The 13,519-nt window shown below is 53.1% G+C and overlaps 1 protein-coding gene across 1 annotated transcript in view; it reads right to left on the bottom strand.

Annotated features, from left to right (window-relative positions):
* SLX4 (SLX4 structure-specific endonuclease subunit) overlaps positions 1–13,519 on the bottom strand; it is a 67,209-nt gene that overhangs the window by 11,698 nt on the left and 41,992 nt on the right. Inside the window, 8 exon segments of the mRNA XM_025369738.1 lie at positions 1,892–2,038; positions 3,052–3,140; positions 3,613–3,841; positions 5,233–5,549; positions 5,651–5,880; positions 8,774–8,986; positions 9,886–10,075; positions 13,151–13,375. Of these exon segments, the coding sequence (XP_025225523.1) occupies positions 1,892–2,038; positions 3,052–3,140; positions 3,613–3,841; positions 5,233–5,549; positions 5,651–5,880; positions 8,774–8,986; positions 9,886–10,075; positions 13,151–13,375 (1,640 nt within the window).

Raw genomic sequence — 13,519 nt, 5'->3', positions numbered from 1 at the left:
AGGTGAAATGCAACACAGAGGGTTTACTGACCAGACACTTGTAACTTGGAGCAAAGGAGACGCTCTGGGGTGTCCTGCAAGTCACTAGTCTTTTTATTTTTCTCTTTAGAGACAGTGTCTCCGCGTGCCACCCAGGCTGGAGTGCAGTGGTGTGATCATGGCTTACTGCAGCCTTGAACTCCTAGGCTAATTTTTAATTGTAATTATTTTATTTATTTATTTATTTTGAGTTGGACTCTCTCTCTGTTGCCCAGGCTAGAGTGCAGTGGCGAGCTCTCAGCTCACTGCAACTTCCACCTCCTGGGTTCAAGCGATCCACCTGCATCAGCCTCCCAAGTAGCTGGGATTGCAGGCGCCCAGCACCATGCCCGGCTAATTTTTTGTAGTTTCAGTAAGAGACGAGGTTTTGCTATGTTGGCCAGGCTGGTCTCAAACTCCTGACCTCAGGTGATCCACCCTCCTCGGCCTCCCAAAGTGATGAGATTACTGGCGTGAGCCACTGCGCCCAGCACCTAGGCTAATTTTTTTTTTTTTTTTTTTTTTTTTAAGACGGAGTCTCGCTCTGTAGCCCAGGCTGGAGTGCAGTGGCCGGATCTCAGCTCACTGCAAGCTCCGCCTCCCGGGTTCACGCCATTCTCCGGCCTCAGCCTCCCGAGTAGCTGGGACTACAGGCGCCCGCCACCTCGCCCGGCTATTTTTTGTATTTCTTAGTAGAGACGGGGTTTCACCGTGTTAGCCAGGATGGTCTCGATCTCCTGACCTTGTGATCCGCCCATCTCGGCCTCCCAAAGTGCTGGGATTACAGGCTTGAGCCACCGCGCCCGGCCGCTAATTTTTAAATTTTTTTTGTAGAGATGGGCTCTCACTATGTTGTTCAAGCTGGTCTTGAACTCCTGGCCCCAAGGGATCCTCCCACCTTAGTCTCCCAAAGTACAGGGATTTCAGGCATGAGCTGCCGTGCCCAGTCCCTAGTCTTATAAGCAGCTCCATGCCCCAGGAAAAGCATTAGGCACTGTTTATGCAGATTTTTGGCCAATAATTTTACAGGTGAGGCCTAACACTCCTCTTTTGTCAAATCGTATTGGGACTAGATATTCTAGGACCCAGTTAGAGTCCTCCTGATAGACACAACTGGGCTCCAGAACTTTGACAGAGACTGAGAATAGCTCCCTGAGTTCCTGTCCACACTCAAGTCAAATGCTTTCAGTCAGAAAGCAGAAGGTTCATCAGCAACTCATCCCTGAAGAGATCAATTATGAGCTTTTGTAATTATGCAAATAGAGGAAAGAGAAAACAATTCTGGGAAACAATGGATTTTCTTTTTTGTTTTTTTGTTTTTGACTCTGTTGCCCAGGCTGGAGTGCAGTGGCGTGATCTCAGCTCACTGCAAGCTCTGCCTCCCAGGTTGATGCCATTTCCTGCCTCAGCCTCCCGAGTAGCTGGGATTACAGATGCCCACCAGCACACCCGGCTAATTTTTTTGAATTTTTAGTAGAGACAGGTTTCACTGTGTTAGCCAGGATGGTCTTGATCTCCTGACCTTGTGATCCGCATGCCTCGGCCTCCCAAAGGGCTGGGATTACAGGCGTGAGCCACCGCGCCTGGCCAAACAATGGATTTTCATTCAACAGAACAAAACACTGATGTTTCCCAGTTCTAAGGCCACCCCTCACACCCACTCCTAACCTCAAGCGTGGGTCTGTATCTCTTCTCCGTGTGTTAGAGAAAGGGATGGGTGGGAGGGAGGAGGTGAGAACATTGTGGGGCAGGAAGTGAGGAAGATGGGGGTGGTAGAAAGGGCATCTGAGACATGGGGAGGCCTGGTTGGAGAAAGGCAGGATTAGAGAGGGAGAGAGAGGAAAGGAGGGCACACGGCGGCCTGCGTACTTACATACTGGATGAGGAGCGGGCATCGGGCATAAAGCACGAACTTGTGGGCGTAAAGCACCTCCCCGCTGTCTGTCTGGAACTGGACATCACTCAGGTGTGGGTTATTGACCATGGCACCAAAGTCAGCAACCAGCAGCCCTAGGGAGAGCTGAAGCGGGAGGAGAGGAAGAGCCGTCACCTCCCCACCTCTGTTCTTCTGCTGGGGCAGTGGGAATCTCCCCGCATGGAGGTGGCATTAGGGTGGGCTAGGAGCCAGGACCTGCGTTCTCCTTTCCTCTCCAAAATGGTTCCCACGATGGGCTCAACCTCTGAGTGACCCTAAGGCCCTGAGCAGCACAGAAGAGCAAAGCACTAGCTTGTTCCTCTGGCTCTTGCCAGTGGGTTCCCTGGCGCCCGTGGAGAGGCCAGACATGGGGCTAGATGTGAATTCACAGCGCTGGCAGCTCTTGCACTGTGTGGGCCAGGCTGTCGGATACCTAGGCTTTGAGGAGGTGCGTCCGTCCCCTGTGACGGACAAGCACCCTGAGTCCAAGCAGCTCGGGGACCTGGCCAAGAGGACAGCCGGGTCCAGTATGTGATGATGTCCCTAGGCTGGCCTTGGCATGAAGTGCTTGGTTGACACTGACATGCAAATGGGAGGAGGTCCACTCTAGAGAAAAGCCAGCTCCCACCCTGGGTCCTCCCCACACAGCACACTGACAGGGAGGCCGGGCCAGTCTGCTCAGCTGTGCTCTGGAGCCCAGCCCGGACCTGCACAGAGGGGAGGGACAGCAAGCCCTCAGTGAGCTCGCAGCTACTGAGGAACGAGCAGAGCGTGCCTGGATGGGGCAGCCGTGCTGAGAAACTGTGGTCCCTCTACACTCCTGGGACCCGGGACAGAGCAGGCTCTGGGGCCTCAGCCCCAAGGTGCCCCACGGAGTCACAGACAGAAAAGGCAGAAGCCTTGTAGCAGAGCCCCTAGAGGGGCGCCGGGGCGGCTGTGGGTCCGTGGCTCTGCTCACGGATGTCAGGATGTGGCAGCCTTCTAGAAAACAGAGACCTTCTTGAGAGGCCACTGCACTTGCGTTGGGGGCCAGAGGCCAGCGGTGAGCCAACCCCATCACACACGTGGCAAGCGGGAGTGGCCAGGACCACAGAGCGTGGGACAGAGCCAGTCCTTACCGAGGTGCGGCCGCCCCTTTCCGGGTGCTTGTCCTGCGATGGCACCACAAACCCAGTCAGAGGAAGGCCGCCGGGCACCACGTCCAACCCTGAGCAGAGGATTCACAGGTTAAAGGAACGTCACAGCCCAGCCACATCCACCACCAAGAAGACAGCGTTGACCACGGGCTGAGCCGGCCCCTGCGGTGCCTTGAGAGGCGCTTGCTTCCCGAGGACGCCTTCATGCAAAGCAAACCCGCACGCCCTGTTTCACTGTGTTAGCCAGGATGGTCTTGATCTCCTGACCTTGTGATCCGCACCCCACCAGGGAGGTAAGAGAATAGCAAAACAGTTCACCCAGAGGATTCACTCGCTGTGGGCAGACAGTTCTGTCTTTGGTTAAAGTGGAAGGAAAGTCATGACAGAGTTGTCAACGCCACATTCACCTTTGAGAAAAAATGAAAGCGCCCAGAGGCTGTGTGTTCTCCCACCAGGTCAGAGCTGCCGCCACAGCGGCACAAGAGCAGCCTCAGCCGCGGGGAAGGGAGGCCCAGGAGGGCAGGGCTGGCCCTAGAGTCCCACCCAGCATCTCACCTGCAGCCAGGCCCCCACTGCTGGGCCACGGGCTGGCGCTCAGTCCCTCCCTCACCAGGTCCACGAGGTCCTGCAGGGCCTGGTGCTCCCTCTGGCTGGCCGAAGGCGACGGTCCCCTGGAGCCACAGCCTGCATGGGGGGTGATGTGGAGAGCGGGTGACCTTCGCTCTGACTGCTCAGGTGGCACCAGCGGCAGCACAGGCTCCTGCATGAGGCCCTGAAAGAAGCCGGTAAGCAGAGTGACCGTGTGGTCGCTGTCACTGACGCACACACTGCAGAAGCCGTCACATGTGGTATGCACGGCTGGACCTAAAACTACAGAGCAGGACGTGGGCTGTGGGGACGGAGCTCCAGCCACAGCCCGGGGCAGTCCTGGGACGTTTTTCCCCAGCACTCATGTCAACATGCTCCTCCTCTGTCACAGCCAAGGCCAGGCCTTGGCATCTGTTTGCACAAAGGCTTGTCAGGCCAGGGGGGCCCAGGCCTGCCACCCTCCTGAAGTCCATGGCAGGAGGACACTTGCTGCAGGACTGTCTGGAGCGTGTGTTTCAAATGCAGGTTCCTGGGCTCCGTCTGAGGCATTTTGCCAGCTGCCCTGGGACTCTTGCTTTTTTTTTTTTGGAGACAGAGTCTCGCTCTGTTGCCCAGGCTGGAGTGCAGTGGCCGGATCTCAGCTCACTGCAAGCTCCGCCTCCCAAGTTTATGCCATTCTCCTGCCTCAGCCTCCCGAGTAGCTGGGACTATAGGCGCCCGCCACCACACCCGGCTAATTTTTTTTTGTATTTTTTAGATACAAAAAACCCCGTAGAGACGGGGCTTCACCATGTTAGCCAGGCTGGTCTCGATCTCCTGACCTCGTGATCCGCCCGTCTCGGCCTCCCAAAGTGCTAGGATTACAGGCTTGAGCTACCACGCCCGGCCCTTTTTTTTTTTTTTAAGACAGAGTCTCTCTTGTTNATGTTAGCCAGGCTGGTCTCGATCTCCTGACCTCGTGATCCGCCCGTCTCGGCCTCCCAAAGTGCTAGGATTACAGGCTTGAGCTACCACGCCCGGCCCTTTTTTTTTTTTTTAAGACAGAGTCTCTCTTGTTGCCCAGGCTAGAGTGCAATGGCACAATCTCGGCTCACTGCAACCTCTGCCTCCCAGGTTCAAGTGATTCTTCTGCCTCAGTCTCCCAAGTAACTGGGATTACAGGTGTGTGCCACCATGCCCGGCTAATTTTTGTATTCTTAGTAGAGAAGGGGTTTCACCATATTAGCCAGCCTGGTCTCAAACTCCTGACCTCTGGATCCATCTACCTCAGCCTCCCAAAGTGTTGGGATTACAGGCGTGAGCCACCGCGCCCAGCCGGGACTCTGCATTTTCAACAAACTCCAGGAACACACTCTGGTGGAAACCAAGGGTCCTCCCTGATCCTACCCAGAGTACCGTGTAGTTGCTGGACAGAGAAGAAAGCTGCAGCCACCGAGCGCCCCTCTGGCCTCCTCCCGCCTCTGCCTTTTCTTCCTGGACTTTCCATCACCTGGCTGTGGATACCCAGTGTTGCAGTTCTGGGACCACCGGCCTCCCGCAAAAGGCTGTCCCATGTGCCTGAGGGGAGGGACTCACCTGGGCAGGCCGCTGGGGCACGAGGGGAGGGACCAGCCTGGCCGTGTAGAAGGCCTCCATGGCCCAGGCCCCAGTCAGTGCACTGCCCTCCCACAGAAAGCTCTGCTTGCATTCAGGTGGAGGAGGACACTGGCCCGCTCTTTCCCACCCTTCCTTTAAAATCCTGCTGGCAGGAAGTGGTGGCGTGCTAGACAATTCCACTTCCTCAGAGAGGAGCAGGGCCACACGGTCCGCTATCTGTCGGCCTGTGGTTTCAGAGTCCTGGACTAACAACAATGGGGGAGACACTGGGGGTTTCTTCTTGCGACTTTTCTTCTCTAGAGAGAAACAAAAGCGACACCATCAACGGTGGAGTCAGCCCACTCCCCCGGGACCCGCCGGTGGTCTCTCCCAGGGCCACTGTTCTGGCCACACAAACCTGCTTCTGGTTTTATCCTCTCAGAAAAGGCACTTTCCAGCCTGAGCGCTGGCACAGCCGCACACGGCTCCATCTCCGACCGGGACAGAGCCATGGCCACCAGCAGGTCCTCGGACGGTGCCTTGTCCACCTTCCGCCTCTTCCGTGGCTCCTTCTTGCTGGCGGGTCCCCTCCGTTTCAGACCTCCACCGTGATCACTGAAGCGAGAAGGCAGCCAAAAAGAAAAGTTGCTGGGGCTAGAGGAGTGCACGCTTCTCAGGTTGGTCACACTGGCCTGGAGAGGGCTGGGCCTGAGAGAAAAGTGATGGATGTGGACCTGCCAGGCAGATGCAACCCCCACTTCTATTGCCTTGTGTGAATTCATTCAATCACAGGCCAAAAGTTCAACATGGCCCAGGCATGGGAGGGTCTGGGTTCCTTCACGTGCTGCTGTCCAGCAGGCTCATGGCAGATGTCCAGAGCCATCTGTGGTACCTGCACATCCTCATGTGGCCAAGCCCGTCCAATGGAGTCAACAGTCGACGGCTCTAAGCAGGCTCCCTGGACTCCCACCACCTTCACCCATCCATACTTCCGATGCTCCTTACACGGTCCTGGCCACACCGGCAGAAAAGGATCCCTTCCCTCCTGCAGGGGCTTCAGGGCAGTGCCTCTGCCCATGGCCAGAAGGAAGGGCTTCCCAGCTTAGGCTGCCAACGGTCGACATTGACACCAGCCGCCACGGGACTCTGCACTTTCAGTGGGCAGCAGTGCGTTTGGTTGGGAGGAAATGAACAGGAGTTTTCAGCTGGAGAGAACCTAGGCTGCCTGGGTGACTCCCAACAAGCTGAGCAGGAGGAGGGCAGAGGCGACAAAGGAACTTAGCACAAACCGGGCCCACCTTCCCTGCACTGCAGTCATGCCTCTGGCTTTTGCAAAAGCCCGTGCTCTCCACGGGGCCAGGGATGGCTCAAATTCACCTTCCTAGGAACCTGGATAATCACAGCCTCCCAGTGGGAAAGGAGCCGCCTGGGCAGCCCAGGACCCTGCCTCTGTGAGGGGAATGCAGACTCTGTCCCCTCCTCACTCCCCAGCAGGCCAGGTTTGGACTGTGGGGAAAGAGTATGAGGTACTCTGGCCGTGGCATGCATTCTGAGGACCATAGGCTTGGCCTTGGGGGAGGGAGGGGTTCAAAGACCCCATAAGGGCATCCAGCTCCTGTAGTTTTCTACTCTAACAACCTTCTAAATGGATCCACATACATCTAGTTTCAGTACTTGGAGGTATTCTAAAAAGCAGACATACTTTATCTGAGCAGGTGCTTTTGGTGTGGTCCTGACAAGAAAGAAGCAATGGCTTAGATGACCTCTATTCTAAGGCCTCAAGGCTTGCACCCCTACCATGCTGGTGTGGAGGTGCTAAATATAGATGGGCTCCCCTGCCAAGAGAATCCCTTCTGCCCTCTGCCATCTCAGCCCCAACTCAGCTCGGCTGCCCATGACCTGTGTGCAAAGCAGTAGGCGGGACAGAGTCATCGCCTTTGGCATTCCCTTTGCTCTTGATAGCAGTCTCAAAGCTGGAGGAGTCAAAGGTCCAAGCTGCCTTTGTTCACTATGAACCTGGTGTCAGCTCTAGCGTCCTCAGCAGCAGGACAGGGTAGAGCAGGGCCAGCCCTCTGGCACTTGTGTGGCCGTGGTTTGCATGCTGAGGACTTGTGTCCTGGCTGTGAGCAGGGCCTCTAAAAATCTTCTGTTTCACCAACTTTGTTGTTGTTTTTGTTTTACGAAGACAGGTTCTTGCCCTGTCGCCCAGGCTGGAGTGCAGTGGTGCAATCACAGCTCATTGCAACCTTGACCTCCCAGACTCAAGTGATCCTTCCGCCTCAGCCTCCCAAGTAGCTGGGACTACAGGTGTGCAGCACCAGCCAGCTAATTTTTTAATTTTTTGTAGTGATGGGTCTTGCTATGTTGCCCAGGCTGGTCTTGAACTCCTGGGCTCAAGTGATCCTTCTGCCCTGGCCTCCAAAGTATTCAGATTACAGGTGTAAGCTACCGTGCCTGGCCAATCACCAACTCTTTGAACTGTGCTGAATAATCTTATGTTAACAGTGTGAAAACTGGACTGCGCTGAGGTGGAAACCATGCCATACAGCAATGAAATGGATGGAGTAAAGTGACTACCAAATTCTTAGATGTGGTAGAGCAGCAGTCCCCAACCTTTCTGGTACCAGGAACTGGTTTCATGGAAGACAGTTTTTCCATGGGACACGAATCGGGGAAATGGTTTCAGCATCAAAGTGTTTCACCTCAGATCATCAGGCTTTAGAGTCTCATAAGGAGAGCTCAATCAAGATTCCATGCATGCGCGGCTCACAATAGGGTTTGTGTTCCTACGAGTCTAACGCCAGCACTGATCTGACGGGAGGCGGAGCTCAGGCAGTAAAACTTGCCTGCCCGCTGCTCACCTCTTGCTGTGTGGCCAGGTTCCTAACAGGCCACAGATCGGTACTGGTCCGAGGCCAGGGGGTTGGGGACCCCTGCACTAGAGGGTATCGACTGCGGGATCATGGGATTGGAAACTGAGGAAGGACCTTGAGGAAAATAGTGCGATGATCGTTTCTGCACCCACCTAAAGCGGCAGGTCCAGAGCCTTCCAGAATGCAGACTCTGTCCCCTCCTCACTCCCTTCTAGACTGTGCCTGATTTCCACCCTAAGTGTTTCATTTCCAGAATGAAAGAGGGCTCTTTTTTCCTCCACCATAAAAAGCTTCTTTTTTTTGTAGACGGAGTCTCACTCTTGTCCAGGCTGAAGTGCAGTGGTGTGATCTTGGCTCACTGCAACCTCTACCTTCTGGGTTCAAGTGAGTCTCCTGCCTCAGCCTCCCAAGTAGCTGGGATTACAGGCATGTGCCACCACGCCCAGCTAATTTTTGTATTTTTAGTAGAGACAGGATTTTACCATGTTGGACAGGCTGGTCTCGAACTCCTGACCTCAGGTGATCTGCCCACCTTGACCTCCCCCAAAGTGCTGCGATTATAGGTGTGAGCTACTGCGCCTGGCCCATAAAAAGCTTTTTTAAATAGAAAAAGCCCTGAGTGCACACAGCAATATTTGGCTTGGTTTTCTTCCTTTTCGTTGACTCACCTGGACACTGGCAGGCTGCTGCTCCCCTCAGGCTGTGCTGTCTGCAGCCGGACGGCCTGCAGCAGGAGCTGGGGGCCAACCTCCATCTTCACAGCACACTGCTTCAAGTGGCTGGCTCTGCTCTTTAAGGTCAGAAACGGTTTCCCACAAATCGGGCACTCAGGGATCTGAGGCACGGAAGGTCTTAGTGCCTTTTCGGCTTCATCCAGGCACCTGAAGGAAGACAGTTAATACAGGAGAACCACCCTCCCCGGGAATGTGGATTGGAGCACATGTGGGTCCAGGTCATCATGGATGTGCTGTGGTCAAAGCAAGTTCCCCAAAGCTAATCCCTCCACACAGCCTGACTCCGTCTCCTGGCAGTCAGGCCCTGGACACTACACTTAGGTATCTGTTAGCAAAGTTGGCTAAATAAAGCAAAGAAAGATTAAATGCAATTACATGATAACTTAGAAATTCCACTCCTAAGTATAGACCCTCAAGAACTGAAAGCAGGTACCCAAACAAATACATGAAACCCATGTTCACGGCAGCTCTATCCAGAATCCCAAAGGGTAGAAATGCTCCAAATGTCAGTCAATGGATGAAAGGATAAACCACGGTCATATTCCTCATCTAAGAATGGGAAAAAAACACAGTCTATCCATACAATGAGATACTACTCAGCCACAAAAAGGAATGAAGCCTGTCCCATGCTACAACATGGATGAACCTCAAAAACAACATATTCAGTCAAAGAAGGCAGACACAAAAGGACAACTGTGCAATTTCAGAATCGGCAAATCCATCCAGACAGAAAGTTGATTAGTGGTTGTCAGCGGAGAGAGGGGCAATAGGGAGTGGCTGCTAATGGGTGTGGAGATTCTTTTGGCGGTGATGAAAATAATCCAAAGTGATTGTGGTGACAGTTGCACAACTGTGTGAATAAATGGGTGAACTATATGTTCTGTGAATTATATCTCATCAAAGTTATTTTTTTAAAAGGGGTAGGCTGACAACAAAGCTGAGGTGCTATTTTCAGAGTAAGGTGTGGAGATCCCCACTCCAGCCCTGGGGTGCCCGGGGATTCTGGTCACGTACATGGGAGAGGTGACGGCCCACGCTGCCCCCACCTGTTTACATGCTGTTCCCTTCGGGTCACGTTCATGGCTGAGAGGTTCTTTTGACAAATCTGGCAGAAGAACAACCCTTTTTCCTCCAGGCTATCATCATGTGCCGATGCTCCTACCCGTGCAAACTCCTGCTGCAGGGTCAAGGCCACCGCAGCGTCGCTCTCTGGGGCAGGGGGCCCAAGCCCAAACACTGTGGAGAAGCACCAAAGATCCGTGAGGATCAACTCCAAAGACAAGCTCACCCTCAGACCTCTGCTCTGTCGGCTCTTGCAGACCATGGGGAGCAGGGGGAGCACAAATAAACCAGAACCCAGCTCCACTCTGCAGACCGGTGACTCAGGCACTGTCCAGTGAGACTGGGCACTAGTCAGCACTTCTGCAACAGCCATCTCCAACTTTAACATGCATATGCATTGCCTGGGAAGCTTGTCGACACTCGGATTCAAATTCAGGGGGTGCAGGTCCAGCCTGAGACTCTCCGCCTTCCTAGCAGCCCCCAGGCTTGGCGATGCTGGCAGCGCAGGACCACTCTGAGTAGCAAGGACCTAAACTTCCCCACTTCTGCTGAAGTCAGCTACCTTGGGCATTGCAGGTTCACAAGGCTCATATTCCAACAAAGCTAGATGTTCTCTTCGAAGCTCAACCTTTCCTGCTGACCTTTTACTGCCCGTGATAAAACCAGGGCAGAGTGAAATGCCCTTGGCGGTTAAAAAGCAGCATCTCTTACTTAGCATCAGACGCAAGAATGGACTGATTCTGGTCTTGAGATGGCTCCCAGGGAGGCCCATCTGGTATTGCTGGAGCAGACCCCTGTCACTCACAAGGGATACGCCCTGAACGCCTCATAAACCCCCAAGTTTTTGATGGCTGTGGCCTACCAGTGCCTGCCACTGAGGCCAGCAAAACAGCACACCTTCATTTTGGTGCCCTGTTTTGTTTGGTCGTCTTCTTTTTTTTTTTTTTTTCCTGAGACAGTCTCACACTCTGTCCCCAAGCTGGAGTGCATCGACGCGATCTCAGCTCACTGCAACCTCCGCTTCCCACGTCCCAGTGATTCTCCTGCCTCCGTCTCCTCAGTAGCTGGGATTACAGGTGCACACCACCACACCTGGCTAATTTTTAGTAGAGACGGGGTTTTACCATATTGGCCAGGGTGGTCCTGAATTCCTGACCTCAGGTGATCTGCCTGCCTTGGCCTCCCAAAGTGCTGGGATTACAGGTGTGAACCACCGCATCCAGCCTGGTTTGGTTTCTTAACAAAGAAATGGTTTATCTCTTTCTGAGAGCTTGCTGGGTGTGACGTGAAGATACAGAGAGAACTGAGTCAAATGCTGGGCAGGGGCGGAGCTCACACCAGCTGGGTGCCTCCTCTACACCTCACATGTGCATCCAGGACTGATGCCTCGGCAGGACATCAAATCACTGCCTGCTGTGGACCCTGGGGCGGCCTGAGACTCCTCGGTGTTACTGAAGTGAAATCTGCAATGCAATGCCAAGAGCCTGCATACTTATTAGCTCTAGGTCCGCCAATAATAGTTTCTTCCTATTTCTTTTCCCTTTGTAAATTTTCATCAGAAATGAGAATCCATATTGTTTCGGGGATGGAGAACAGAAGCACCTGGCATTATTATGCTTATGGGGCTGGTGCTACACCAAGTGCACAGCAGCTATGGGGCACTGTCTCCACACGCTGTCACCTGGAGCCAATGAGCCTCTAATCCACTCAGAGTGGGGCAACCCGGGGCAACCCAAGGGTTAGAAGAAGGAGTTAAAGGATCCCATAAAGAAATAAACAAATCCAGAGAGTGGGAAATCTTATAATACAATTAGCCTAGCCTCTTCAATAACTCAGTTTTTGTCATGGGGCTGGGTACGGTGGTTCACACCTCTAATCCTAGCACTTTTGGAGGCTGAGGAGGGCAGATCGCCTGAGCTCAGGAGTTCAAGACCAGCCTGGGCAACATGGCGAAACCCCGTTTCTACTAAAAATACAAAAAAATTAGCCGCGTGTGGTGGTGGGTGCCTGTAATCCCAGCTACTCAGGAGGCCGAGGCACAAGAATAGCTTGAACCCGGGAGGCCGAGGTTGCAGTGGGCCGAGATCGCGCCACTGCACTCTAGCCAAGGCTCTGTCAAAAAAAAAAAAAAAAAAAGTCAATGTCATGGAAAACAAAAGAAAACAAGGGGACTATTCTAGAATCTAGACCTTAGGAGACTGCTGAGCTACAGCAATATGCAGCATGTGAACTTACTGAATCCTTGTCCCGAAAAAAAAGAAACCAGCTACAAAAAATAACCTTTAGACAACTGGGGAAATTTGAATTTGAACTGGATGCCAGGCACTATTATGGAATTAAGCATGATAATGGTATTGTAGTTATGCAGCAGAATCTAGGGGTGAAGGATCCTGATGTCTATAACTTACTTTCAGATAATATGGAAGAAAAATATGTATATTTGGCTAGGCACAGTGGCTCGCGTCTGTAATCCCAGCACTTTGGAAGGCTGAGGCGGGCAGATCACAAGGTTAGGCGTTCGAGAACAGCCTGGCCGGCCAGCATGGTGAAACCCCATCTCTACTAAAAACACAAAAATTAGCTAGGCGTGGTGGAATGCGCCTGTAGTCCCAGCTACCTGGAGGCTAAGGCAGGAGAATGGCTTGGAACTGGAAGGCGGAGCTTGCAGTGAGCTGAGATCGTACCACTGCACTCCAGCCTGGGCAATAGAGCGAGAGTCCATCTCAAATAAAAAAAAAAAAGGAAGAGGGCCAGGCGCAATGGTTCACACCTGTACTTCTAGCACTTTGGGGGGCTGAGGTAGGCAGATCACTTGTCAGGAGTTCGAGATCAGCCTGGCCAACTTGGCGAAACCCTGTCTCTACTAAAAATACAAAAATTGGCCAGGTGTGGTGGCGCACACCTGTAAATCCAGTGGCTGGGGCAAGATAATTGCTTGAACCTCGGAGGCGGAGGTTGCAGTGAGCCGAGATCATGCCACTGCACTCCAGCCTGGGTGACAGAGCAAGGCTCTGTCTCAGAAAAAAAAAAAAAAGAGGAAGAGGTACCTTATCAAGGAAGCTAGGTAGGAAATGACCCCAGAGACTCTTCAATCTCTGGCTAGATCCAGTGAAGTGGCAAAGGTAAAACATCAAGCAGAGAGCCTATCCACAGAAGAAACCCAACAAATGCTGATTCCTTCTTGCCTCCCTTCCTCAGTTATGTTCATAAACTATCTCTGTGTGGAAGACAGAAACACACCCATCATACCATTCCTCGCCATCATCTCCTCTTGAGGATCCTTTGGGACATTTTCTTCCTGTGCAGCCTCGAGGGAGCACTCTTCTGAAGCATGTCTCAAACGCTCGGGGTCTGCTCTCTTGAACTGCTGCATTCGCTGTAGGACCAATTGTGCTGTGCGGGGTTTGGAGGGACTTGGCACTGCTGTTGTCAAACAGGAAGGAGGAGGCTGAGAGTCGCTGTTGGGCGCATTCTCTGGCAAGGAGGGAAATATTCACAACCATCTGTTGTAGCTGGAGAAATAAAAGACTTTTCCACCAGATACAGGTTAGACGCAAGTTTCAGGCGTCCTTTATCAACTAGTTTAGGTTTGACTCACAAATGTGAAGAGGACTGGTT

Source organism: Theropithecus gelada, chromosome 20, assembly GCF_003255815.1.
Source record: "Theropithecus gelada isolate Dixy chromosome 20, Tgel_1.0, whole genome shotgun sequence".
NCBI classification, from domain to species: domain Eukaryota; kingdom Metazoa; phylum Chordata; class Mammalia; order Primates; family Cercopithecidae; genus Theropithecus; species Theropithecus gelada.
This window is presented reverse-complemented; position numbering and strand designations above follow the sequence as displayed.